The 26,573-nt window shown below is 49.9% G+C and overlaps 1 protein-coding gene across 1 annotated transcript in view; it reads right to left on the bottom strand.

Moving 5' to 3' along the window:
• The window catches only part of PLCG2 (phospholipase C gamma 2), a 140,465-nt gene that overhangs the window by 26,795 nt on the left and 87,097 nt on the right, over positions 1–26,573 (bottom strand). The window contains exons 18-29 of the mRNA XM_081108221.1: positions 24,665–24,865; positions 23,630–23,749; positions 19,294–19,474; positions 17,736–17,807; positions 13,782–13,891; positions 12,608–12,704; positions 11,194–11,260; positions 9,195–9,352; positions 4,971–5,073; positions 3,406–3,615; positions 1,683–1,828; positions 537–651 (exon numbers count right to left, since the gene is read on the bottom strand). Of these exons, the coding sequence (XP_080964347.1) occupies positions 537–651; positions 1,683–1,828; positions 3,406–3,615; positions 4,971–5,073; positions 9,195–9,352; positions 11,194–11,260; positions 12,608–12,704; positions 13,782–13,891; positions 17,736–17,807; positions 19,294–19,474; positions 23,630–23,749; positions 24,665–24,865 (1,580 nt within the window). The remainder of the gene's footprint in view (positions 1–536; positions 652–1,682; positions 1,829–3,405; positions 3,616–4,970; positions 5,074–9,194; positions 9,353–11,193; positions 11,261–12,607; positions 12,705–13,781; positions 13,892–17,735; positions 17,808–19,293; positions 19,475–23,629; positions 23,750–24,664; positions 24,866–26,573) is intronic.

Here is a 26,573-nt window from a genome sequence, read left to right as displayed (position 1 = left end):
TAGCAATTGTGGTAAAGCGGTTGTCACAGGCCTGAGTAAGGTGGGGGGAGACCCCTTTATACAGCTCCCATCTCAACTCCCCAGGATGCGGAAGGGAATGGAGGCTACAGCAGAGAAGGAACAGGGGGGTCAGGCTGACCCAAAAAACAAGTGTCACTGGTTAGCCTGTGAGCTGCCACTGAGCCACCTTTCACCAGGCACAGTGACCCCAGGCCCAGCTCACGGTGTCTTCCTGGCTTAAAGTGGAAGCACAAGCATTTCCTAGGCCTCCCTGCCCTCTGTGGGTCAGGTATCACATCCTGTGTCTCTGCTCCTGTCCTGGGCTAAGGAGATGGGGGGGAGGGGGGGGGGGCTGTGGCACAGAGCACAATCGACTACTTAATCACGTGCTCCTCTGTTGCCCCTCCCTGAGCTGAACCACAGTGAGCAAAAGGGACGAAGGAGAAGACACGGCCAAGCAAAGTGCCTTGCAAACCCCCCAACATGTGACTCAACTCGCTTGAAGTTTAAGAGAAGGATGTTCCCAGGCGACTTACTCACAACTGTCGTCTTAAACTTGTTGTTGTCATACTCGGCTCCACATATTTCCACCTCCACAAAGGGACATGCAATACTTCGTCCGAGCTTGGGGAGATGGCGAGCCCCGAGAACCTAGGATACCACAGGTGAGTGCGGGAATTCTCCCAGACCCGTCCTGGGAAGAGCTAACAAGGTCTGCGTGGGTGGGCTGGCAGGGAGCTCAGGTGGGTTCTAGCGTCAGACCACGTGAGCTCGAACCAGCCTCCATTTCTTCACTGGAGAAGTCCTGACAACCTTGTCAAGTGGATCCCACCACTGGTTCCTTCTCGTAGATGAGAAGATGGGGGTGGATTCCTACAGCTGTTAGGACAGGGGTGGGGAACCTTTTCTCTGCCAGGGCCCATTTGGATACTTATAACATCATTCGCAGGCCTTACAAAATTATCAACTTAAAAATTAGCCTGCTATATTTGATCAAACATTTCATTAACTACCCCCTAATGCCTTGGCAGGGCCAGACGTTCCCCATCCCTGTGTTAAGGTGAGCTGGGAGCAGAACGCCCAGGCCATCAGAATCAACAGGAGGACCTCACCTGGGCACAGAACACATCCACCTGTGCCCAGGTGCGCACCCACAGAGTTGAATCACTTGATTCCCGGCTCCCAGAAAAGGATGGGGGAGTGTGTGTGGTTTTCTTTTAAAGACCTTTGGTTGCAAAAGCTTCATTTGTTCTACCTTGCATAGTTTCCAAAGGAGGAAAAAACAAAAATTCTCACAAAGAGACAACACATTCTCTGAAAGTTGAGTCTCTTGAGTTTTAAAAAGCTTTCACCCTTAAATATGGCCATTGTGGGGACAAACGCTCCCCTCCATAAAGACCAAAGGTCCGTTTTCCCACATGCTTTCTTTTCCTGGCCAGAATCTGTCCTTGCTGGGACCCAGGAGATGCCCTCCTGAACCCTGCAAGAGCTGGATTCATACCTAGCCCCGCAGGTGACATGGGTAAGGTGTCCAAAATGGATTTGAGAGGGTCTCCCTTCCTCCCCGGGGGTGCACTGTAATTCAGATCCTCAAACCATGTCTGGGTGGTGATGGTTTAAACCAAATGAGAGGAGTCGCTAGGCCCTGATTCCCTGGGCGAGGAAGGAGAGTGTGGCCTTACCTTGACCGTCAAGGTCATCAGAATCTTCCTCTGGGACTCGGGCGGCATGGGGTCGTACTTCTCCGTCCTCATGCTCTCGGGTTGCAGGACGTAGCCGGTCCTCCCGTTGAGTGAAAACAAGGCCTGGTTCATCTGCATGTATTTGTCTGGGAAGGAAAGGGCACTGCTGATGGAAGTCGGGCAGGAAAAGGCTGGCCTCCTGGGCCAGGACATGCCAGATGGGGAATGATTTGCTCATTTTTCCAAAAATAATTAAGCCAGTTAAGATATCTAAACTCAAAATATGGAAACACCTTTCCAAGTATGAAACATTAAAAAAAAAGAGAATTTAAAACTACTCAAAGCTAAATATGTCTACGTAGGAAAAAATTTCCACAAAAGTTAAGACGTGCTGTGGAAAGAAAAATCCTAACTCAAATATAGGGTGTCCCCCAAAAAATGTATACACACTTTGAATAATTATTCATTCCAATGGGTTAAATCTGAAAAGAAAGAAACATAAACATCAATTGAGCTATCAGAAAAAAGTGTGTGTACATTTTTTTGGGACACCCTGTCCATATAAAGTTAACCTACTAAGAGCTCTGATCCATGTGAGCTATAAATACCTACACCCCATGAGAACAGCTGGGTCAGAAGCGTGAACAGTTTCTAGAAGCGAAAAAGCAAGTGTTTCCTAAATACATGAGAAACTGGCTCCTGTGCCTCCTAAGAGCAGAACCAATAAGGGAAGCTTCGATGACAGGTGACGGCAGCTTTCGTCTATCACTCAGGTGGGCGGAGATTGGAAAGTGTGATAAAACTAAGTTGGTGGAGTCGTGCCAGAGGGTGTATTCAATGCGTTACCAGTTCGCAATCGCACGCACCATCTATAGGGAGGCGTGTGGCCCAGTGTCTCAGCTCAGGCGCCACGGGATACAGGTGTTCAGTGGTTGTCCTCAGGGCCAAGTTGATCAAAATGCTAGTGATGTCTGACGCTCCCTGCCTGTCTGAGAATTGTCTGGCAGATGCAGTGCCGCATCTGTGACGCGATGCTCACAGAAGGTTACAGAAGGCAGTGCCATCTGGAATAGCAAAGGATGGGGAGTACCCTAAATGTGCCTCAGCGGGGGGGTGGGGGGGGTGGGGGCGGCTGAATAAATGATGGTTCTAGTCAGTGGAATCCTACACAGGCATAAAAGCATAGAGAGGACACTACTGACGAACAGAGCCCCAAAAGAGGCTTAACCAACACCTAAAGTGCAGAACACTGTAATTTATGCTGCCATTTGTGTAAAGGAGTTGTGCATGCAGGTTTTTCCCAGCATGTAGTCCTCAGAGATGCACCAGGAAGGGAGGAAAGCGCTGAAAAAAGTCACTGAACACCTTGATCCACTGTGCCTGGAGCTGATGCAACCTCTGAGCTTTTTAATTACATGAGAGCTTTTTAATTACATGAGCTAATGAATTTCCTTTCTCTCTCAATCCAGACTAACTCAGTGTTGCCACTTGCATCATGGAACCTGCCAAATACAAGTGTGCCTAGTGTCAGGCGTGCTCATCAGTTCCCTCAATCACTCTATTCAACTGATGGGCCTCACCCTAACCCTACCATGCTGGTTGAACCCGTTCCTCAGACAGATAACATGTTCTGGACACCACAGCCCACCAGTGGCCCCAGTAGACTGCCTGGACTGACACTGCCATCACCTTAGATTTAGTGGCCACAAGAAGCCTCCTTTACCTCCAGTCTGGAAATTGAGTGCCACCATTTGGGAGCCGCACAGCCAGAGGCGGAAGGGGTCGTAGTTGGAGGAGTCCACCCTCTGTCCCTTCGGGTAAACACGCGTCAGGCCCTTCTGATTGTACTTCAGGAGCTCAATGGGTTTCTGTCTGACGACGCTGTCGGCCTTCGTCTCCACAAAGGAACGGATCTCTCGGAAGTCGGGATTCTCTGCAGACAGCGACAGAGGCACCGTTATTTTGTGTCTCCTCATTTTCTTCACACAGAGGCTTATAAAATGAAACCAGGAATCTCTGGGACAAGATGCGCACGTGGTTCTGACGATATTGCCATAATTGGGACTGCCATGGGCTCCTGCGCTTCCGGAAGCCTAGCTATTAAAGGTGCCAAGTGTTCCCCCAACCTTTTCGTCTAGGATGTTTTCTTTTTAAAATTACCAGCAGCCTTGCACAAGGAAACACAAAAATGGTACAATTATAAAAAGGGGGAATGGCCTCAGGGATCAGCATGTAGCAGGAGATCTTAGGAGTGGCTTCCTCGTCAAAGGTGATGTAGATACAGGCAAGTAAGCCAAGCCTCTTGGTGGAGGGAGAATGGAGTGCCCACAGGAAGAGCTGAGAAAGAGGAGGGGGCAATGAATGGGCGGAGAGGGATGGGAATATGTGAACAATTCTTTGTTGGATGAAGCTTTGCTACTTCATATCCAGCTGTGGTGAGACAGCCCATAAACCTGAGGAGTGGAGGTGCCTCCCAATGACCATTAACTCAGGGGTTTAGTACTGTTTCTCTGGTCCCTGGTCCTGGAATCACAAGTTCTTGAGATCAAAGATAGGATCCCCTCAAAGAAAGGGGGAAGAGAACGTGAATGGGTTCATTCTAAGATCAAAGAATTGGCTACTTTAGAGAATTTGGTAGAAGAGCCATTTTTTAATCCTGTACTGTATACTAGCCCCCAAAGATCCTGATCCCTGGAACCTGTGAATATGCAGCCTTTTATGGCAAAAGGGACTTTGCAGATATAATTAAATTAAGGAGCTTGCCATGGGGAGGTTATCTGCGCCCTCGATGTGACCCAGGGTCCTTGTAATAGGGACATATTTTTACTACATAGAAGAGAAGGCCATGTGACTGAGAGGCAGATTGGAGTGATGCAGCCACTAGCTAAGGAATGCTGGCAGCCACCAGAAGCTGGAAGAGGCAAGGAACATATTCTCCCCTGGAGGGAGTGGCTGAAATCTGCCCACACCTTGATTTCAGCCTAGAGATATTGACTTTAGACTTCTGGCCTCCAGGAGGCCAGAGAGTATAAATATGTTGTTTTCAGCCACCACATTTGTAGTTAACAGTAGAACACTAACAACCTTCCCTCTGAGAGGGTTTTCCTCCTCAAGCTATCAGACGGGCCTGTCACGAGCACCGTGGTCCTAAGGACTAATCCAGGGGAAGCGCCACCGAGAGCAATTCAGAACGAGCAGGAACCACACTCACTGTGCCCTCTAACAACGCCAGACTCAAAGAGGAAATGAGTTTTCACCGTGTCCGGTGGCAGTCAGGGGAGGCAGTACCTAGATTGTCTTTGGTCTTGCTGGTTGGTTTGCAGTAGACGACCAGGTCCGAGAGCTCGATGGCGATCGACTGGTTCTTCTCCCAGTATTTCATGTTGTTCTCCTGTTGGGGGCCAACTGTCTTTAGTGTCAGACCTCAAGCCAGCACCCGCGAAATCCCATCGCCCCAGCTCACCTGGCATGCCTTCCTCTCCTCTGCTTCCCCTCTCGCTCCTCTTGGCCCTCCTGCATGCTCAGATCTTTGACACGGTTGAATGTTTTCCTTGCCTCTGCCCCTCCTCTCTTTCCTTCCTCTTCCTGCCGAAATTCTTGACCAAGTTGTTTCCACCCAGGATTGGTGTCTGTCACCACACCACTCTCCTTAACCCTCTGCTCTCGGTGTCCTGGCCTGTCCCTTCCCCTAAAACCACTGTTACAGCTCGTCCAATTCTAGTTCTCCAAGACATGACCTCATGTCCTCCTGGGCTCTGTAGACCACAGCATCTTTCTTATAACTTGCTGAACCCTTCACCCTTCTCCTCTGAGGCTGAGGAAGTGTGCACAGCCGCCTCCTGCCTCTGATTTCTCAAATGCCCCAGAGGTCACATCCCAGGTCCCCTGAATCACAGCAGTGACCTCCTAGCTCAGTGATGGCGAACCTATGACACCTCTGACATGCGAACTCATTTTGTTGGTTGATTTTTCTTTGTTAAATGGCATTTAAATATATAAAATATCAAAAATATAAATCTTTGTTTTACTATGGTTGCAAATATCAAAAAATTTCTATTTGTGACACAGCACCAGAGTTAAGTTAGGGTTTTTCAAAATGCTGACATGCTGAGCTCAAAAGGTTCGCCATCACTGTCCTAGCTCCTCACCCTGCAGCTCCCGTCCTCCCTCCTTTGCATTTCATCAGTTCCCTCCTCCTGGACCCTACCCAGATCATTCCTTCTCCAGGAAGCCTTCCTGGATTACTCCAGCCAGGACTACAAAAGGATATTGCCTTCCTCAAGTCTCCCAGAGTGCTCACCATTTCACCCACACTTGGCCTTGCTCAGCCTTAAACACTGTCCCTTGTCCGACTGTCCTGCATTGATGCCATTCATCACTATTGCCCAGACCCTGTTTCCCCACTGAGACATGTCCCTTGCGAGCAGCGCCCTGTGGGGAACAAGTGTTCAGGTGGCAGGTAGTGAGGGGGGCTACACAACCCAGTGGTAATGACAGTGGAAACAAATCAGAGACATGGGTTTGAAAGCGGCCCCTGCTATTTAATAGCTGGGTCAACAGGGCAAGTCACAGACTCTCTCTGCACCTCAGTTTCCTCAACTGTAAAATAAGGCTAAGATGAGTTCTCTACTCGTAGAGAATTAGACAGGAGGACTTGGCACTCCTCCAGGCTGTAGGGCCGCTCAGAAAGGTCCCCCAGGCAAAGGACAGAAAAAGTCCACTCTTTACACAAGCAGGTGTGGGACCCGATTTCTTCAACCCATAAGCACCCACATAAATCCTGGGGCCAAAGTGGACCTTGGCAATGACCGGCAAACAAGCCTTTTATATGAGCCCCAGCAGTGACCACATCACCAGGGCAGATTAGAACGTGACTGTAAGCCTCCTCCTAGCTCACCTATGCATGCCTAGCTTTCACCAGCCCTTTCCACACTTTCTGAATGCAAGCCATAATGGTAGGGCTGTTGTAGGTGGGGTGGGATGGGCCAGAATCAGTGGCAAAGATGCCAGCCACATAGTTGATAGCAAAATGCCATGAGGAAAACAGAAGCCTTACTTGTTTTCGGACTTCAGGTGTTTTCTCCTGAACCTTGTATCAACGTGGCTTTGTATTCTGTGTGGTTTCACCATGGGGTTGTTTGGAGACAGAAAACGCCAGCAACAACACAGTTCACCCCTAATGACAACGGAGTTGCTTTAAATGTGTGTGTGGGAGGGTCATACCTCTGGTGAATTATAGAACTTTGGCCTCACAAAGCACAGAGCAATGACAAGCTATGGGCTTCACGTTTTCCAACCTTAGCAGAAGACATATTAGTTTAAGATGAAATACCAGTTGCTTCCTCAAAATCTTATAATAATTATTCTAAAAAAATGGCAGAATTTGCCCGCCAGGCCATCTCAGAATATAAGTCACAACACAGTGCATGGGCCAGGCTTTGGAAACTCACTAACCAGATGGATCTTAGTGACTGGTCTTGTGCCGGGGACTGTGTGAAATTGCAGGTCCCTGAGCACGTTCTTATGGGCAGGCACAGTGGGGAAGCCTCGGTGAGGAGCTCCCAGCAGTGAGCTGAGAGCTCACCTCACCTTGGTCTCCCAAAGGCAGGATGGGGCCTCCTTCCTGTTCCCGCACCGGCTCTTCTTACAGCTGGTTGTGCCCAGAGCAAGACTCCGTCAATTCCAGAAACTCCTGCTTTTTTTTTAACCTTCATATGTAATAAGACTTTAAAAAGCTTTTCTCATGAAATCTTAGCAGTTGTAAAAACCAATTGAAGAGGAATGTAGATCAAAGACAGAGAACAGCAGCCTTGAACACCCAGGCTTAATTTCCGAAGCCTCATGCAGGAGAGGAGAGAAAGGGGCAGAGAACCTTTGAGTGAAGTCACATTTTCCTCCATGAATAGCGGCCGAGAGCCAGGATGCACAGGGAGGAGGAGGGTGCCATCGCCACGCCTATACCGCTGAGCCCACACTCAGACCACTTTCAGGGGAGGTTTGGGTGCCTCAGAATAAAGTCTACAGAGAACAGTTGCTAAGGGCTTCGTCGCTGGTGTTTTTCTCCATTCTCAGCTTTAGGGGCCCAGAATCACAAATACTAGAACATGCTTAGGAGGGTCACAGGCTGGCAAATGGTGCCACTCAGTTCATGATGACAACCATTCAACTAGCAATGAGAACACACCTAGAAGAAGGTAGGGGAAATGATCTTTCAAATGAACCTTGGTACAGTGGCGCCCCCCCTGTGCCTCGGAGCTGTTCTACATTGAAGGCCCGGAGGCAAATGAGATGCCCTGACCAGGAAAGATGGGAACTGGCTGACCACAGCTCATCATCAGTGACTGGTGATGGTGTGACAAGACGGGAAGAATGAGGACTCATATGTGAGGCCTCTGACTAGACTCTGGGACAGGAAAGATGACAGGTCCTACCAGCTCTCTGTAGAAAGTCTTCTTAGTAAGAGGACATCACCTTAGGGTGTTGAAAGGGTGAGTCAAGGTGACCAGAGACTGGCCAAGTGTGAGGTCCCCCAGGGGGAAGGAAAGACTCGGCTGCTGCCGCCTCCTCCCAGGACACTGAAGGAGAAAGACCCATCAACAGTAACCAGAGGTCACAAGGGCCCAAGAGATCCTCAGAAGACTTTAAAACCATTCCTTTGGGTCAAGACCTGTCTTAGAAGACGTGTGCATATGGGAAACCCTAAAATTTCTTCCCAGTTCTACGGCCACAGGAGAGAGCAGACGGCACCTTACACCTCCCCAAGCCTTCCTGGTGTGATGACAATGTGGTGATTAAATACCACTGTGAGCTGGGCACTTGCTATACCAGCCTAGCACTTCCCACGCTTCATCTCCTTTCATCTTTGGCTCCTCATTTTGCAAACAAGGAAACTGAGACCCAGAGAAGTTTAGTGACTTGCCCAGGGACCAGCCCTGCCAGGATGCAAACTCCAGTCTGCCTGGAACTACCTACCCCTCCTGCTCTTACCCAGCACCCTTCTCAAAACGCTTCCAGCCCAACACTAAGCTCCGGGCAGGATCACCCTGGAAAGCCCACGCCCATCTAGAGTGGAAGGTCTTCCACAACACAAACTTCCGGAGGGAAAGAATGGGTCCTGCCAGTTACATTTCCCCAGGGCCACTGCGGGTCTGGGGAGGCGAGCTCAGGGCACGCTTGTTGGAGGAGGGGTCCCTCCTGCTTTGAACAACGTTTAGAGACAAGAAAACACTCACAATAAGGAAGGCAAAACTTTCTTGTCAAGATATGGCCCCAAACATCAAGAGTCACTGCGCACACTCTGACTTCTGAAGGTCTGAACTAGCCCCAGCTTCCAGGGGACCTCCAATATCCCTTCCTCTTCAAAATGATTGGCGCTCCTATTGTCCGAACCCACCCCATCGCCTCCCTGAATTCTGTGTGGCCCCTGGGCCTGCACCTCCTGCTGCCGAAACCCACCCACCTCGCAGCAGAGCACACCAGGCCCACCCGAGCCCAGCTGAGCCGAGGGCCTACCTTGGTGTCGATCTTCCAGGTGATCTGCCGGATGCTCTGGAACCACTCGAAGAGCTCCTCCACCCGGTCCGTGGCGAACTCCACCGGCGGGTCACCCTGCTTCTTGGGCTCCAGGATGAAGACGAAGGGCTTCTGGTTTTTCCCGTGCGGGGCTTTCACTTTGTGAGAGAATAACACAAGCCCTGGTCAGCCTGTTGAGAGCCACGAAGACCAGACTGCACGCTGCCCGAGCCACTTGTGTCACGAACCCAAATGCCACTCGGTGGGCAGTGCTGCCGGGGACGTCGGCTTTGGGCCAGGCAGGGTCTGCCCTCCACACGTGACTGCTCAAGCTATGCAGCAGCCTCAGCTGTGCTCTCCAAGAAGACAGACCCACGTCCTAAGCCCTGGTACCTAGGAATGGGAACGCAGTTGGAAACAGGGTCTTTGCAGATGTACTTAAGGATCTCAGGATGAGGCCATCCTGGAGTCATCTAAGCGCCAGTGTCCTTACCAGGGAAAGAAGAGGGGAACTTGAGACACAGACACAGGGATGGCGGCCACTAAAGACAGACAGCGACTGGAGTGATGCAGCCACAAGCCAAGGGACACCGAAGGTGGCCAGCAGCCACCAGGAGGTGGGAGGGAGGCATGGAACAGATTCTCTCTGCAGAGAAAGTGTTTTTAGGTAAAAAAAAAAAAAAAAAAAAAAAGGCCATGAGAGGATAAAGTATCTGCCACGTAACATTAGTCGCTAAGATCTCTGGGCTTGTGTATGCCAGGCAGTATTCTAAGCAGATTACACGCACTGTATCTTATTCCACCTTTATCACAACCTTCTGGGGTGCCACTCCTGTCATGCCTGTTTTACAGGAGAGGAAACAGAGACACGTTGAGGGGAAGTGACGCATGAACGGTCACACAGCCAGTCACGGCAAAGCTGGGGCTCGAATCAGACCTGGCTTCAAGGCTCCTACTCGTCACCACTCAGCCACGTGCCTGCTCTATGCAAACACGGGGCAGACGATACACAGAGCAACACAAGTGAGTCTCAGCTCATCCATGAACTTGCTGGGGACCTCGGGCAGGGCTTGTGGTCACCTAGGGGCTTGGTTTCTCACCTGTTAACTGGAACCAAGAATCCCTCTCTTACCTATCCTCTCAGGTTATTGTCAAGAGAAAAACAAACAGGTAATATATGGAGAAAGCAAAGAGCTGACACTAGAAGCAGAAAGTTCCTGGCACTATTGTTATCTGCGGCTTAGGACCCTGCTCAGGCCTCTCCAGCAAAAGTACTGGGGGGAATAGGCCCAGGCTAATGCACGGATGGACTGCACGGAGCTGTGGAAACACGGCGGCTCAGCAAGGAGCGCTGCGTGGGCTTCCTGCCCAGAGTGTTCTCACTGCCTCTGTCCCTTCGTGTGGAAGCTGCTACGTCCCCACTGAAAAGCGGGCCTGGTCAGGCTCAGATGTGCTGAAGGCTCGGAGGATGAGACTGCCACTGGCACCGTTGTATGCGCCTGTGTGCGTGGGCCGTGCATTCACATCTCCCCTTGCACCAGACTCCAAGGTGGGCAGGCCAGGTTTGCCCATGCCCAGCTGGGCAGCCAGCAAGTGGAGGTTCAGAGAGAAGTGACAGGCCCAGGGTCTCATAGCAACTGAGAGGCTGAGCTGGGCTTCCAACTGGACACTCCTAACTCCATGCTCAATCACAGCTGGGCCAACAGCCCAGCTCCTCTTAAAACAGCGTCCAGGCAGATCTCTGAAATGATGATGTTTGGAATAATATTAAACATGCATCTAGCACTTGCTCTGCACCAGACCCTGTGTTAGCACTTGACAGTTATTAACAGCAGACATAACACTGCAATCAGCAACCAGCCTGGCCCAATACTCAACATGAGCATCCAAGTCAAGGCTAGAAGGACCCAGCCAGAGCCGCCTCCCTGTAGGGGGTGGTTCTGAGGCCAGACTGGAGGATTTGGGTGGGAATCCAGGCTAAGACCATGTGTGAACGTACCAACGTTATAGGTGTTGAGATCCAATATTCCTTTGCAAAGAGACCCTAAGGGATTGTCTTCAATAATCTGTGAAGAAATAAGACATAACTCACGTTAGCCTTAACAGGTATAATCACAAAAGACAACCTGTTTCCAAAGCACACCATTTAGCGGAGTCACTGCCAGTGGAACTGTTTAAAATGCATTTTCATTACCGGATACGTCCAAGGGGAGAGAGCTAACTAATGAAGCATGTTACTGATAGGGACTCAGCAGTGAGCAGGTGCCCGCAGGTGCGGCGATTCATTTTCCAATCTGTAAAAATGTGCCTTGTGAATTCTAGAACAGGTTTTGAAGCGTTTCCATAGATCTGATTTCAAAAACATCCCAGACCCTTTATTCTGACATTATTATTATGAAATGGGACTATCTGGTCACCTAAAGCACAATTCAAGAACCTTCTGTGACTCTCCATGTCCTACGGGAGCAACATCCATGCTGTCATCTGACTTTAAGGCTTTCTAGAAACCCTGATCAGCCTTCCAGCTCTACCTCCCACTGTACATCTGAACCATCCCAGGGTCCAGGTGAGATAGGGAACACCTTGTCTTAGGAGAGCTGGCAGAACTGTGCATCTGCCCATTGCCTGTTCACCCCCATTCCTAATGCTCTGTGGGTAGGGGCATCATGGAAAGACACAATAAGGGGGTTACATCTCTTCCTCAGGTTGAACACACTGAACACAATCATGTTCCCACCACCACACCTTTGCTTAGGCTGTACCTTCCACCTGGAATTCCCTTCTGTCAGTCTCTTGCTGTTGATCTCTAACTTGACTTTTAAGGTTCTAATGCCCCTTCCTCCAGGCAGCCTTCCCAGATTGCCCCAACTCACTTAGAAAATTCCTTAAGCTCAAATAGGACCTTAAAGCCCTCATTATAAAGAGTTCATCCCTGGTGTAGTGCTGTCACAATGAAAGTAGCTTCTCTTTGAGTCTGCTGGGCAAGAGGAAACAGGAAACAGAAACCAGATTTTCAGTGTCACCAGGAAGGCCTCAGTGCGCCTTCCACTTTGGCCTGCTTGCTTATCGACACCAAGCACGTTCGTTCTAAATGTCTGGCTGGCCAAACGAAATGTGTTTCATTTGCAAGCTGCTTTAGGCAAAGGACATATTCCCCATTCGGCCATTTTCACTCCAGAGAGATTCCTCCAGCATATTCAAACCTTTCCAGCGCAGAACAACCTGATTAAAATATGATGGCGCGTCAATGACTTTCACCAACGACAGCTCAGGCGCAATCCTGATTCCCATGTCACTCTGCTTCAGGGCTCCACGGGGACCACACGTCATCATGTATAAAATATAACCGCTGAGGTGACTTGGTGGATTCCCCGAGGATTAGCAGGTCCCTCCCTGCAACGATCGAGACTCACCTGCTTCTCGAGCTCCTCCACATCAACCGTTGAAATGTCCTCGACGTAATTGGACGGGAAGTAGTGCTGGATTTTGGTTCCGTAGTCTCCTTTCCACCTAGATAAACAGAGGGCATCAAGGGCCTCGCTGGGCGTGTTAATCCACTCCTGTCCCTTAGACCCCAGCAGCTGGTGGGAGAAAGGCGGCCAGTGACCGAATGGCCAGAAGAGGTGTTGAGGTAATGGAGCATTTCAAAGGGATCCTCTGATTTTTCATCAGCAATGAGTGGGATTGGAGGGAAATCCTCTTGCCATCTGGTCAAACTCCTGGACCCTGTACATGAGTTAGGTTAAGAGTGCGCTCTGGGGTCAGAAGGTCTGACTTCAAATCTCAGCCTGCTGTGTGGCCCTGGACAAGTTACTGTACTTCTCTGTGCCAGTCTGTTTGCAAAACGCAGGTTCAGCCATCTTGTGGGAAGATGAGATACTGATCTTGTGAGGTGCTTCAATCTCTGCCAGTGTTCATGGTTAGGAACAAATTCTTACGGCTCTCAGGTAGACATCACCCCACAAAACCACCTACGATGGGGCCTATGGCTGGGCAGCAAGTTTTTCTTCCCACGTGAAAAGAGGGAAGAGCTCACCGGACCTCAGCACACCAGGTACCTTTGACCTAAAATGCGTCTTCAACCCAGGATGGGGCTACTGCATAGGGCACAGGACTGGGCTGTAGCATAAGAATTTGAACTTAAAATAATGCCAGGCTTATGGAATGGAAACAGCCTGTGCTACTTTGTAGCTGTGGAACTTTGGAAAGTTTCATTTGCCACGTCTGCAACGGGGATAATCGTAGTAAAAACTCCACAGGGTCGTAATGAGGATTTGGTTAGATGACGTCGGAAAGCCATTAACACGGTGTGTGGCATACAGGAAGACCTCAGAAATGGTAGCTGCTATCATAATAAAAATAATATATAATATGATATTATGGTATGTGAGTTACTATGATAATAACTGGTGTTTATTTGTTTTTCTACATACAGTATGCAAGGTATCAAGCCATTTCCCAGAGAAAGTAGAACAGGTCAAAGCCAGCTCAGAACACTGATAAAAGGGGTCAGAGCTCAGCCAGCACTTGTGTCTCACCACCAAAAAGTGACCAGGGAAGTTCATCCACCAAGCAGCTCAACCTTACCAGCCCCCGGGCTCCTTGGAGACGTTGTGAATGAGGGCGCCGCGGCAGAAGCTCAGCTCATCACTCTGCTTGGCTTTGTAGTCATACAGAGCTTTCACGGTTCTCTGAGGCTTTCAGGGAAAACAAAAAGAAAAAGTTCAGGCAGGCTGATGAGCAGAGGGAGGCTTCTGCATTTACTGTCGCACATGGAGTTCTCCTTAGGGAGCCGGAGGCTTCAGTCCAGGGTTACAGCGCCATCTGCTGGCACGTTTCTAGCATTGCAAAGAACCCCAAGTCTCAAAAAGTCACCAGTAGAGATGGGGACTGGTCAGAGCCAAGGGCACCTCCATCACCCCAAATTGCTCAATTTCCTCAACACGCCTTTCAGATTAAGCCATGACCACCACCTGTGAAGTCCTCAGAGCCCATGCTCAACGACCCTCCCAGAAGTTCAAACTCAACACCATTCCTGGCCATCCTTGGCCTCACCAATGTTTAGCCAGGCCAGGGGTCCTCTGACTGGACTCCTGCAGGACACTGACATTTTGCATGAGTAACTGAGGCACTCTTCCATGGAAGTCATCCAAAAGTGATCTTGGCAGAAACAAATAACCCAGAACTTACTCAGGATAAAATTTTTCTTCAATATAATGTGCGTTAATGCCTCCGTGGCAAGCATAAATCCATGGCAAAATGAATACCCATGCAGCAAGCAAATGTTAATCATAAAATCTGAAGCTGTCAAACTTGTTTAGATCAGCAATTTCCCTCTTACCCCCCGCCACCCCCACTCAAGGAAATGTGGACAGGTTTTACAAGAAATCTAGTAAAACTGCTCCTTCAAGCAGAGGCTATGGAGTCAAACATGTGGGTTCAAATTATTGCTCTGCTCTTTACTACTATATAACCTTGAGGCGTTCTCAGACTCAGTTTCTCCATTCCGGAAAGGGGAATTAAAACTTTACATGCTTCACAGGGTTAAGAATATTTAATGAGATAGTGCAAGACAAAAATGATAATATCTAGCATTTAGTAAGGGCTTACTATAGTCAAAACACTGCTCTAGGCCTCTTATCTACATCTCCTTTAATACTTCCAACAACCATAACAGGTAGGTAGCAGTGTTCTTATATCCATTTTACAGAGAGATGAAGTATCCTTGCCCAAGGTCAACTAGCTGGTAGGTGGCTGAGTGCAGAGATGAATCAATCAACCCGAGTTATTGCCATAGTTCATGATATTCCTTAAGGAGCAATCTAGTCCTAGCCGGTTTGGCTAAGTGGATAGAGCGTCGGCCCACGCGGACTGAAGGGTCTCGGGTTCGTTTCTGGTCAAGGGCACAGACGTCGGTTGCAGTCTTGATCCCCAGCCCTGGTCGGGGCTCATGTGGGAGGCAACCAATCATTGTGTCTCTCTCACCTCGATGTTTCCCTCTCCCCGTCCCTTCCACTCTCTCTAAAGATCAATCGAAAAATATCCCTGGGTGACGATTAACAAAACCAAAAAAAGGCAATCTAACCTGGGTTCTGCAAGTTCTACCATAGGAACCCTCAACCAGAGGCTAACCAGGTCTCCTGCCCTTGTCTCCCCCACCTGCAAATGGAGCCTAACTGCCCATCTTGCTTCAAGGGCGGGTGTCAGAGTCTGAGCCACATCTCTCCCCATGAATCCCCACGAGTCACTGCCAGGCTCCCAGAACACAAGGAAGGTACAGCCAGTGGCAGAGGTGGGGGTGCCATATCATGGCTTCCACAAGGAGCCAGTCCCCGGCCTGACAGATGGTCCCACAGAATCATTGGACCAAGTAGGCAGCAGCAATGCCAAGTGGCTAAGAGCACACACCTCGCAGCCACTGGGTCCGGATTCCAGCTCCACACCTTCCTAGCTATGTGGCCTCAGCAATTACTCAACTTCTGTGTGCCTCGGTTTCCTCAGCTGTACAATGAGCACAAAACTAGTACCCATCACAGGGGGCTGTTCTGAGGATTAATAAGCTGTCAAGTACTTAGGACAATGCTTGATGCGTGGTCGTGGATGTGTTACCTATTCTTATTCATCTAGTCATTCCAGTTCTACGAACACATCCAAAGGAAATAATGCTAGAGATGCCCAAAGCCTCACAGGTGAAGAAGTTCATTTTAGGGTTAATGAGCAAAGCAAGAGACCAGAAATGACCCAAATGGCCACTGGACGGGGACACTGCTAAACTGGCACAGCCACCCAGAATATTCTACAGCACAGACATGCTTTTTTTAAAGTTAAAATGCCAAGCCATGTACTAGTATTTCATCTCAGTGACTTGGCCTACCAGGTTAGACAAAAAAGGTCATTAAGAAGATTAGTGACAGAGAAGCCCACCCATGACCAAGTGGCAAGCGAGCAAAGCAGAATAAAAATGACAGATGCCGGTGGTGGTGACTGTAAAATACAGGCAAAGACCAGGGGAGACAGAACAGCCAGCAGCAGTGCAGACAGCCACTGCGTTAGGACAGCGAGACGAGGGCTGACTATTTTTCTGGTTTTCAAATGTGTTTTTCTAATTGTTACACCATTTTTCAATCATTAATAGTAACAGTTTTATTTCCAGGCATTCACCTCAGTTGGGCAACAAGCAATCAAATTCAGCATGCTTGGTTCACGTAAAATAGGAAGATTTTCTCTACAACTTAACTTAGTTGCCAGGGTTTAAAATGGGGAGATTTCACATAAAACATCTGAAGTATTGACTTATCTTAAGCCATTCAGAGAAAGATAAATGTCACATGATCTCACTCACGTGTGGAGTATAATGAACATTAACTGATGAACAAAAATAGATCCAGAGACATAGAAGCATCGAACAGACCGTTGAACCTCAGAGGGAAGGAGCGGGGGTGGGGGAGGGGGTGGTTAAGAGATCAACCTAAGGACTTGTATGCGTGCATATGAGCAGAACCAATGGACACAGACAGTCGGGGGGTGAGGGCCTGTGCTGAGGGACAGGAGCAGGCGGGGAGAGGTCAATAGGGGAAAAGGGAGACATATATAGTACTTTCAACCATAAATAAATAAATAAAGTATTGGTTTATCTTGATAAATCAGAAGACCTGACCTGCTCTCTGGAGAGGCGAGGATGGCTGCCCCTGGGGAGCGGCTGCCCTTGAGGCAGGCGGTGTGCTCCCCCGTTTACCATGGTCCCCGCCACCCCGACATTCCGTTGACATGAGGCCAGGTCATTCTCATTACCAAAGCATCCGTCTTCAATACAAGTTTTTGCTATCAAGCTAATGCATTTTGCACACAGCTCCATTTGCCAACAACTTTTCAAGACTTCATTTCTTGCTGAAAGGAATTTGCATTGGCCAAGAATTATAAGTTAAAAAAATAATAAATTTGTCTCTAGATTTCCAGAGCCCACAGTGCGGCCCCTCTCTGATCAGGAATTTTATACTGATGGCGGCCCCAGGTAGCCCCTCACCAAAACAGAAAATTCACATCATTCCTCCTCCACAGGTTCACACTACATGAGATGAAACCAGAGGGAGGAGGAGCTGGGGGCTGAGGGTAAAATCTAGCCCTACCTGCAGGAAGTTACACTGCAGCCGGGCTGGGAATATGAGATGGTGTTCGCGCTGCAAGGTCAGTGAACGAGATGGAATTTATAAACACCACCCACTCAGCTGGTGAGCAAGAAACATTTGAAAGACTTTTAATTAGAAGCTGTGTGGCCCAAAGGTGATTCATCAAACCTCAGAATTTTAGCGAGGCACGGTCACATTTGGAAGGAATTCGATTAACCTCTTGCCTGAAACTAGATGTCATATTGTCAATCATTTTCTCCAAAAAAAAATTTTTTTTTTTTTTGGCTAAATTTCCCAAAATGTTCCCTCGCCCTATTATGACCAGGGGCAAGGGGACTGGGAAGGGGCGGGGGGAATGGACTCCATGTCAATCTAGCAACCAGGAAATAGTGTAAATTAAAGGTTGGCACTGTACCATAGAAGGATTGATTTCACTGGGATCCACATACATTCTGCTGACGTCATACAGGGAGTTTATATCTCTTTCCTGAAAAAGAACAGAGAGAAATAAATGGAACCACCCCTGCTCCTGGGACAGCCCAAGGACAGAGCAAGGGCTGCAGAGACCTGTGCTTTCCTGCCCTCTCGCAGAAGAGGTGAAACCTCGCAGTTTACTCATGCCTGTGGGTAGAGACAGTTAAGACATCATAAAGAAGTTCCCCAAAACTTAGAAATCTTACCCCAAAATGAGAAAGGCCCTATTCTGCCCTACTGTGTGCCAGGCCCTGTGCACCTTCGTAAAACACAAACCCCAAGTGTGCGGGAGCCCATTGTATTTCTCTTCCTGACTCGCATTCTGTGGTGGTCGCCGCTTGAAACTGGCCACCTTGGAAGTATGTACACCATGGAAATTGGCAAATGCCACAAACCAGGGCTTCCTTCCACAGAGAGCTGGTTATACGCTTACCGCACACACTGAAAACCTCCCCTCCCCTCCCCACTCTGCTTCTCTCATTGGCTTCCAGCCACATCGGCCACCTTTCTGTCCCTCAGTCACCTCCGGGCTTGTGGCGGCTGCTCCTCCACATGGAACCAGCTTCCTTCACAGCAACCATGGCCGATTCACTGCCTCTTCCAGCTTTCAGCTCACATTTTAATCCTCGCAAGAGGCCTTCTCTGACCTCCCCGCCCCAACCTAACGTAAGGCCCATCCCTATGCACCATCCTGTTTGATGTTCCTCCTTGTGATTCACACGGCCTGAGGCACCTTATTTCTGTGACTGCACGTTATCCAGCTCCCCTGCCTAGAACCTAAACTCCCCGAGGGCAGCCACTGTACTCTCAGATGGAGGAGAGCTCCTGGCACGTGGGGGATGCACAATAAATCTCATAAGTTAATGAATGCACCTGATAGGGACTGGGACCACTAATCAGATCAGGTCTCTTCTCTGCTCAGAACCCTCCAATGGCTCAGAATACAAGCCAGTGTCTTACCACGGCCCTACACCACGCAGGGCCTATTAATCCCCATCTCATTAAGTTCTACCCCCACCCTGGCTTTCTCTCTGCACCTCCAGGGACGTCCTCACCTCAGGACCTTTGCACTTGCGGCTCTTCCTCCACGTAACTGCACGACTCACTCCCTCAGCCCTGCTAACGTCTGCTCAAACGTCTCCTTCTCAGGGAGATCTTCCCAGACCACCTTTGAGAACTGCAACCCCTTCCACGTCACCCTGAATCCACTTATCCACCTGCCGGGTTTGTGTTTCTCCACAGCACGTACCCCCGTCCCGCAACGCTCTGTATATATTTTTAATTTATCTCATCCATTATCCGTCTCCCCCACACTAGACTACAGGCAGCACGAGGGCAGGCAGGGTCTTTGTGCGCTTGTCCAATTTTGTATCCCCGGGACGAGAGCAGCATCAGACACAAGGTAAGTGCTCCACAAAAGGTTTGCTGAATGAATGAACAGATGAGTTATAACCTCAGGCAAGACATTCCACCGAGTGACAAGCGAGTCAACCGCCTACCATGTTGTAGCGCTCCAGGAGCTCGGGCGTCACGGGGTAGCGCAGCTTCATCTTCCGGTAGAGCGCGTGCTTCTCGTAGTAGCTGACGAGCTCCACCAGACTCTCGAAGTAGGCGGAGGTCCCCAGCACGAAGTGCCGGCCGTCACGGTTGATGCGACAGTGCTTCACCTTGCCCCGGGCCCTGGGGGGAACCACACGGGGCTGACGCGCCGAGACTGTGGCAGCCAGACAACTGCTGTACAACCTACAGTCCCCACCTCTTAGAAACAGCCTACTTACCCGTTCTTAGGGGACCACATTATCAGGGTGTAACGTGCCTATGAATACAATGATGTGGATCTTTTCTAGCTCCTCTCGCCAGTCCCCTCCTCCCCAACTACAGGACTTGACTTTGGGAACATCCAGATCAGGGTTGGCAAACTATGACCCACAGGCCACATCTGGCCCACCTCCTGTTTTTGTAAATACAGTTTTATTGAAACACGACTGCATTCATTTGCTTATGAATTGCCTGTGGCAATACCATGGCAAAGTGGAATAGTTGCAACAGAGACAATATGGCCTGAAAGGCCTAGAATATTTGTTTCTGGTTCTTTACAGAAAATGTTTGCCAGTCTCCACTCTTGAACTCTGGGACTTCCTGCTCCAATCCTGAAATCTTACCCAAAAATTCCCCATCTGGTGCAACAATGGCTCCCCCCCCCCCCCCAAAAAAAAGGAAACAAGTCTTTTATTTCCTCACTCACCCATTTGAAACAAGATACAGAAAAAAAAAAAGAAAAAAACCCAAACCACAACAGACGCCTCGACCTTACTCCTCAGCTTTTATCAGCAAGAATAGACACATCTGGGAAAATAGGTATTGACCTTAACTTTACAGCCAAGAGCATCTTTTTATTAAAACTGTCTACCAGCACAGTTACTATGGGAGAACTACTCATCTTTTTAAAAATGCTGCACCTTAGAGACATTTTTTATGGATTTAAAACACACATCCTGTGTAAGCCATTTCTTCAGAAAGCCTGTAAAAAAAATGCTAGAAGACTTCTGCTTCAGTCGCTTATTTGCAGTGATATTTTAATAATTTTTTTTAAAAAAAGATATACTGCTGAGTAGAAATACAAGTTGCAGAATAAAACCATAGTACGACCCCATTTGTATTTTTAAAAAGTAGAACAGACTGACCACACACAACACGGCACTGTAGATTTCCCACACGTGTACCACATATGTGTGTACATGTTTTTTTCTAGATCAGCGGTTCTCAACCTGTGAGTCGTGACCCCTTTGGTGGTTGAATGACCCTTTCACAGGGGTCGCCTAAGACCATCCTGCATAGCAGATATTTACATTACGATTCATAACAGTAGCAACATTACAGTTATGAAGTAGCAACGAAAATAATTTTGGGTCACAACATGAGGAACTGTATTTAAAGGGCCAGAAAGTTGAGAACCACTGGTCTAGATGGAGATATCAGTTAGAAACCTGCGCTCTCTGCCAGGACAAGGATGGAGGTGAGCAGGACTACAAGGGACTTTCACCCTCACTGCAAATGTCTTAACTTTTTTATAAGGAGGACACATATTTATACAATTAAAGATTAATGTTAAAGCCTTTTACAAAGCCCTGTGGGGCAGGGAGGCGCTAGGATGTCAAGGGCGTGGGTCAGGTTGGGTTCCTCACCAGGAGCTGGGGGTTCGCAGCTCCTGTCTCCCGCAGCGTCAGGGCTGCTGTCTGTCAGGTCCCCCGAGGTAAGCCCGTTGCAGTGTGCCCCGCACCAGGAGGGTGCTCAATAAATGAATGGTTAGGGAAATATAACCACGGTCAAGCCCACAGGAGCCGCCTGGGCCAGAGCAGGAGACGGCGAGAGGGCTGGAGGGGAGCTTTAATTTCAGGCGCCCGCCCTGGAGGGAGCTGCCACAAGTTCGCGGTCACCACAACCTGAGGTCTCAGCTTCGCCAAGAAACTCCTCGTCCCACCAGGGGGTGCCTCCCACCCTGCAGCCCAGACAACAACGTCCTCTCTTCACAAGGATTTGAAAGCCGATGCTTCTCTGCTGTGGATGGAAATCCATCCAGAAGTTTAGTGCATACGCTCAAGGGGCCAGGACAGCGCCTGGCATGGGAGAGGTGCTCACCAACATAAGCGGGTCGGGGAGGAAGAGCCTCCAGGCCTGTGTGCTCCTCTGCCTGGAGCACGTCCCCACCCCCACCCCCCACCCCCATTCCGCGGAACGCCTATTCCTCATCACCCTGCCTGACCTCTCTCTGTGGCACGTATCACACACGTCTGTCTATGTGACTATCTCCCAGGGGCAGAGGTTCTTAAAGAGGGACAGTGATGCCCACCCCACACCCTGACCAGAACAAGTATGAAAAAGTGTGTGTGTCCAGGGAAAAAGGTGTCCTTTCTGGCTGTGACAATGACTGAGGGCCCCCAACTGGCACGCAGTGGGTGGAGGCCAGGTGTTCACCATCCCACGCGAAGGGAACGGCCTTTCCACACAAACGGTTAAAAGCCAAGAAACTTGAGAGTAATGAGATGTCTTCATCCCCACCAGACCACTGGCTGTCACTCCTGTATTTCTGGAGCCCAGCACAGGGACTAGCCCATAGTAGGTGCTCCCTGAACATTTACTGATGCCTAAAAATAAAAAAACTCTGACTTTCAGGGTGCCTCCAGTCTCATGGGAGGACAAACATGCAAACAGAATGGTGGACGTACGTAAATCAAGCATCATCTGGGGACCCCACCCCCCGCCTCATCTTCATCTACACGGTTCCAGTAAAGCGACCCCAACCTCACTGCCAGTTCAAAGGTGCCCAATCAGAATCACGGCACCCAGCTCAAGCAAGGGCCAGAGGGGGAGTACATCACAGGACTCGTCCTTTCTGCTGCACACTGTCCTGGCGCCCCGAGGCACCGCCACCTGGGGATGAAGCCATGGCGAGGAGCAGCATGACGCACAGAGACCTGAGGACTGACAGGTGCGGCCTGCACCCAGGCCTGTCGGAGCATCTCAGCTGGAAGCCAACAACTCCCACCTATTTTGGTTGTTTCAGTCACTGCGTTTGGTTCTGTCCCTTTACCCAACAGTATCCTGACAGACTGACAGGACTACAACATGACCCCCAACGCCCAGCATGGTGGCTGGTGCAGATGTTCAGTGAAACCAGCCCACTTCCCATCCAGGCAGAGGGGCACCGCCAAGAGCAAAGGGCACAGCCCATGCCAAGTAGCCCAGGGCCTCCCTATTGGCAGCACAAAACACAAAAGAGCCATGCGGGCCAGAGCCAGCACATAGTAGGTCCTCAGTATCAGCAGGGATAATGACAATCACACCCTGCCCCCCCCCACCCCCCAGGAATAACTGGGACAGGGTAACCAAGGCGGAGCAGCCTGGGCATACCAGGGCCCCTACTGTCAGCAGGTAACCACCATTACCACATGGGCACATGGGCCCAGAGCTGTCACCTCCTCCCATTTTTCCTAAGAAGCAATCTGAATTTTCAAATGTAATTTCTCAGTTTTTAACATCACCATGCAGACTGAGCAAAACAGCAGCAGGCCCAATCTGACCCGCGTCTGAAATTCTGGCTCAGCCAGGACTAGGCTGTGTGGCTCTAGACAGCCCACTCTACCTCTCTGAGCCTCCGTGTCCTTACTTGCAGTAACTGGATCGACCCCTCATTGCTACAGTGAAGGACTCAACCAGATGAAGATTCAAAGAAGCTCGGTGTCTGGACATTAGCTAGGAACTCATACAGTAGCCAGCCTTCTATCAGCATTATTAAGCCTCCACTGGGGCTGGGAGGACAGATGAAGAACTGGATCTGAACCTCACCTCCTTGCCACTGGTGGAAGCTGGAGGAATCGGGTGTCAGGGGTTGGAATTAAAGTAGAGAACCACAGTCCTAGAGACGGCTGGTCTCCATGGCCTTCCCACTGGCAGTGTTGGGGGGCAAGTGACGCTGGGAGGAAATCAGATCTATGACATCACTGACCCGGGCTGCCAGGGATGCCTGGGTTCGAATCCCAGCCCTACCACTTACTGGCGGCATGTTTCAGCAAGTTACTTAACCTGCCTGTGCCTCAGTTTCGTCCCCTGAAAAAATAACCATCATGGTCCCAGATCATTACGAATACAGACCAGTGCCCAGCACAGTGAAAGCACATACTAGCGTAGGCGGCGTGTGTCATCATTATTGCCATCATTACGGTAAACCCTTGGGGGGGAACACTGAGCGAAACCTGCAGCCCCCCTCTGTTCTCCACACCCGGCCTTCCCGAGCCTCCTCCGGAGAGCAGGCTGCAGGCTCCGCCGTGTGCTCACCTGAAGGTGATGGCGTAGGAGTCGCTACCTTCCCGCTTCCGGATGAGGAAGGCGCCGTCCCGAGGAACCCTCATCAGCATGTCCTCCGCTTCTCCGCGGCTCAGCCCGTCGTAGTACCACCTGCAGCAGAGGCCGGGAAACCGCCAAGTGAGAGGGCCATCCACAGGGGAGTGGGGGTGCGGGGGGGGGGGGGGGTTGAGGACGCCTGAAATATGGCCCCGGGAACCACTGGGGAAAGGAGAGGGCCTCCCATCCAACACCCTCCGCAAATAGCATTCTTAAAAGACCATCGACACATAGCCTGGGGGAAACGTCCATGTGGTGGGTCTGTCTGAAGCACAAGACAATAAATCAACCAAACTTGACCCCGCTCTGCCCAGCGCTGGAGGGCCAGTGTCCGAGATGGCACAGGAAATCGGAGGCAGGGAACACAGGGAATCGCATTTCCAACAGGTTCTTTCGTGTAGTTGGTCTTTGGTTACTTTTAAAGATGTGAAATAACGAATTTTAAAAGGCAATCCGTATGAATATAGATGAGACGTCCACAATAAAGTTGCTGTGAGTTACGTGGCTTTCTGAGAAATGTGCACTTTAACAACCTCCTGCTTAAAAAATGTGTTTTTTTGTTTTGTTTCCAAAATTGGTTAAACCTTTGAAAGGCATAACTGATATTCACTCTATCAGTAAACAAATGAAGGGGAAACCTTTACCATTATTTTTTCCTTGTTTGCTTTCAGAACAAACAGGAATGATCTATGACAAATAGAGAGACATCTCCGGGCCAAAATTAAGCTCTTAAAACCGAGGCCCGGGAATTCAGGGCTCTGAAGGTAAAGCAGAAGGAAGGGGGAGGCAAAAGCAAGGGGGAGCGGACATTTGGAAATGGTGGCCACCGCGGGAACTTGAAGAGACCCTGAGGAATTTGGGCCCAGCACACCCCAAGACTGGCCTTTCTGATTGGTGGACACAATCTGCAGGGGTGTCTGCCCCCGCTAAACCCATGGATGTGCTGCCTGAGATCATGGGTTCACGTACGGCTTTGATTCATGGGGGTTGGGGTTGGGCACGGGGTCGGTGAGTCGGAGCTCGAACTCGGCGCAGCGCAGGTGCGTCTCACGGTAGTGCTGGATGAGGGCGTAGATGCTGGTGAACATGAGGTTGTCAGTCAGGTAGTACTTCATGGTCCCGCCCTCCATGGTGGAGCGGATCCGGCAGTGCTGGACCCGGCCGGACCGCCTGTGGGCAGAGGGACAACAACATCAGTGTCCAGGCCGGCCAGCTGGCCTTTCTGCACCCTGGGCGTCAAGACAACACAGGCGGGGGCCAGACTGAAGCCAGGGGTGGACACTAGGTGTGGCCACACAGGGTTCCCTCTGCTCTTAGAATAGACCCCAGGCTTCCAGAACATTCTCCCTCCCTCCTCCACCCCTGCCCCCTTTTACCTACATAACTCCTACTCTGCAGCAAGAGGACCTAGGTTCAAATCCTGACTCTTTCACGTGACCTGTCCTCCCTGAGCCTCTGTATTATCATCTTAGTGGTCACACAGGGATAATAACAGTAACGGCCTCACAGAGTTGTCCTGAGGATTAAATGAGATCCCACACAAAATGTGCCTGGAATGCTGCCTGGCACATGGTAAGAATGTGTGCGCTATCAGGATTTTGTGTTTGTTATTATAGTTTTTACTAGAGGCCCGATGCACAAAATTTGTGCACAGGAGGGTCCCTAGGCCTGGCTGTCAATCAGGGCCCATCTGTAGGGCAACTGGCAGAGTGATCGGGGGTCCCCCACTGGCACCCGCCTTGGCCAGTCTGGTGCCACCCACTCTCCTGCCTGCCCCCTGCCGCCACCGCCTGTTGCCTCCCTCTGCGGACCAACCAGCTGGCCTGGAGCTTGGGGCCTGCAGGCTGGGGGCAGCTCCTGCATTAAGCGTCTTCCCCCTGGTGGTCAGTGAGTGTCATAGCAACCAGTTGTTCTGCAGGTCATTCCACTGTTTGGTCAATTTGTATATTAGGCTTTTATTATATAGGATTCTTCAGGTCTCCATTTAAACACCACTTCTTTCAGGGAGTCTTCCCTGACTACCTCCCCCCCACCCCAATATTACATTAGATCCCTCTCTAACAGACTTTCATAACATCTTGCATTTTTCTCATTGCACAACTACAATTATGTATCATTTGCATGATTACTTTTTCATTGTCATCTTCCCCACTAGACTAATCACCATTAGGACAGAGACCCTGTCTGTCTGATCACTGCTAAATCAAAGTGCCCACCACAGAGCAAGCACTTGATAAATATCTTTTCATGAATGAGGCATAGATGAATGAGTGAAAGAATGAATGAGAAAACTCATAAAAAGCTCCAAAAGGCTGCTTTCAGAATCTCTATTTTAGGGACAAGAAGAGGGAGAATCCAGGAGATTGAGAGAAGTGCTCAAGGTTATATCACCTGGTCCAGGGTTGGGATTAGGGGAAGATGAATGAGGTCACATTGTCTTATGTTGATATTTTGTTCATCATGATTTTTTTAAAATACATTTTTATTGATTTCAGAGAGGAAGAGAGAGGGAGAAAGAGAGAAACATCAATGATGAGAGAGAATCACTGATTGGCTGCCTCCTACACTCCCCACATTGGGGACCAAGCCCACAACCCGGGCATGTGCCCTGACCCGGAATCAAACCGCGACCTCCTGATTCATAGGTCGACGCTCAACCACTGAGCCACGCTGACTGGGCCTTCGTGATTTTTTTGCGTTACTTTTTAATTTTTTAAACATTGCACTGAAATATCACTAATCTGATTACTAAGTTTTTAGGCCTCACCCACCTCACCCAGTCCTGCCCCACACAGCTCACTAAATGAGGTCTGGGGTTCCGGTCCAGGCCTGCCCGAGTCTGGCCTGCGTTCCCACTACCTGCCACCGAGCCCCCCCC

Source organism: Myotis nattereri, assembly GCF_964212035.1.
Source record: "Myotis nattereri genome assembly, chromosome: 15".
Taxonomy (NCBI): Eukaryota; Metazoa; Chordata; class Mammalia; order Chiroptera; family Vespertilionidae; genus Myotis; species Myotis nattereri.
This window is presented reverse-complemented; position numbering and strand designations above follow the sequence as displayed.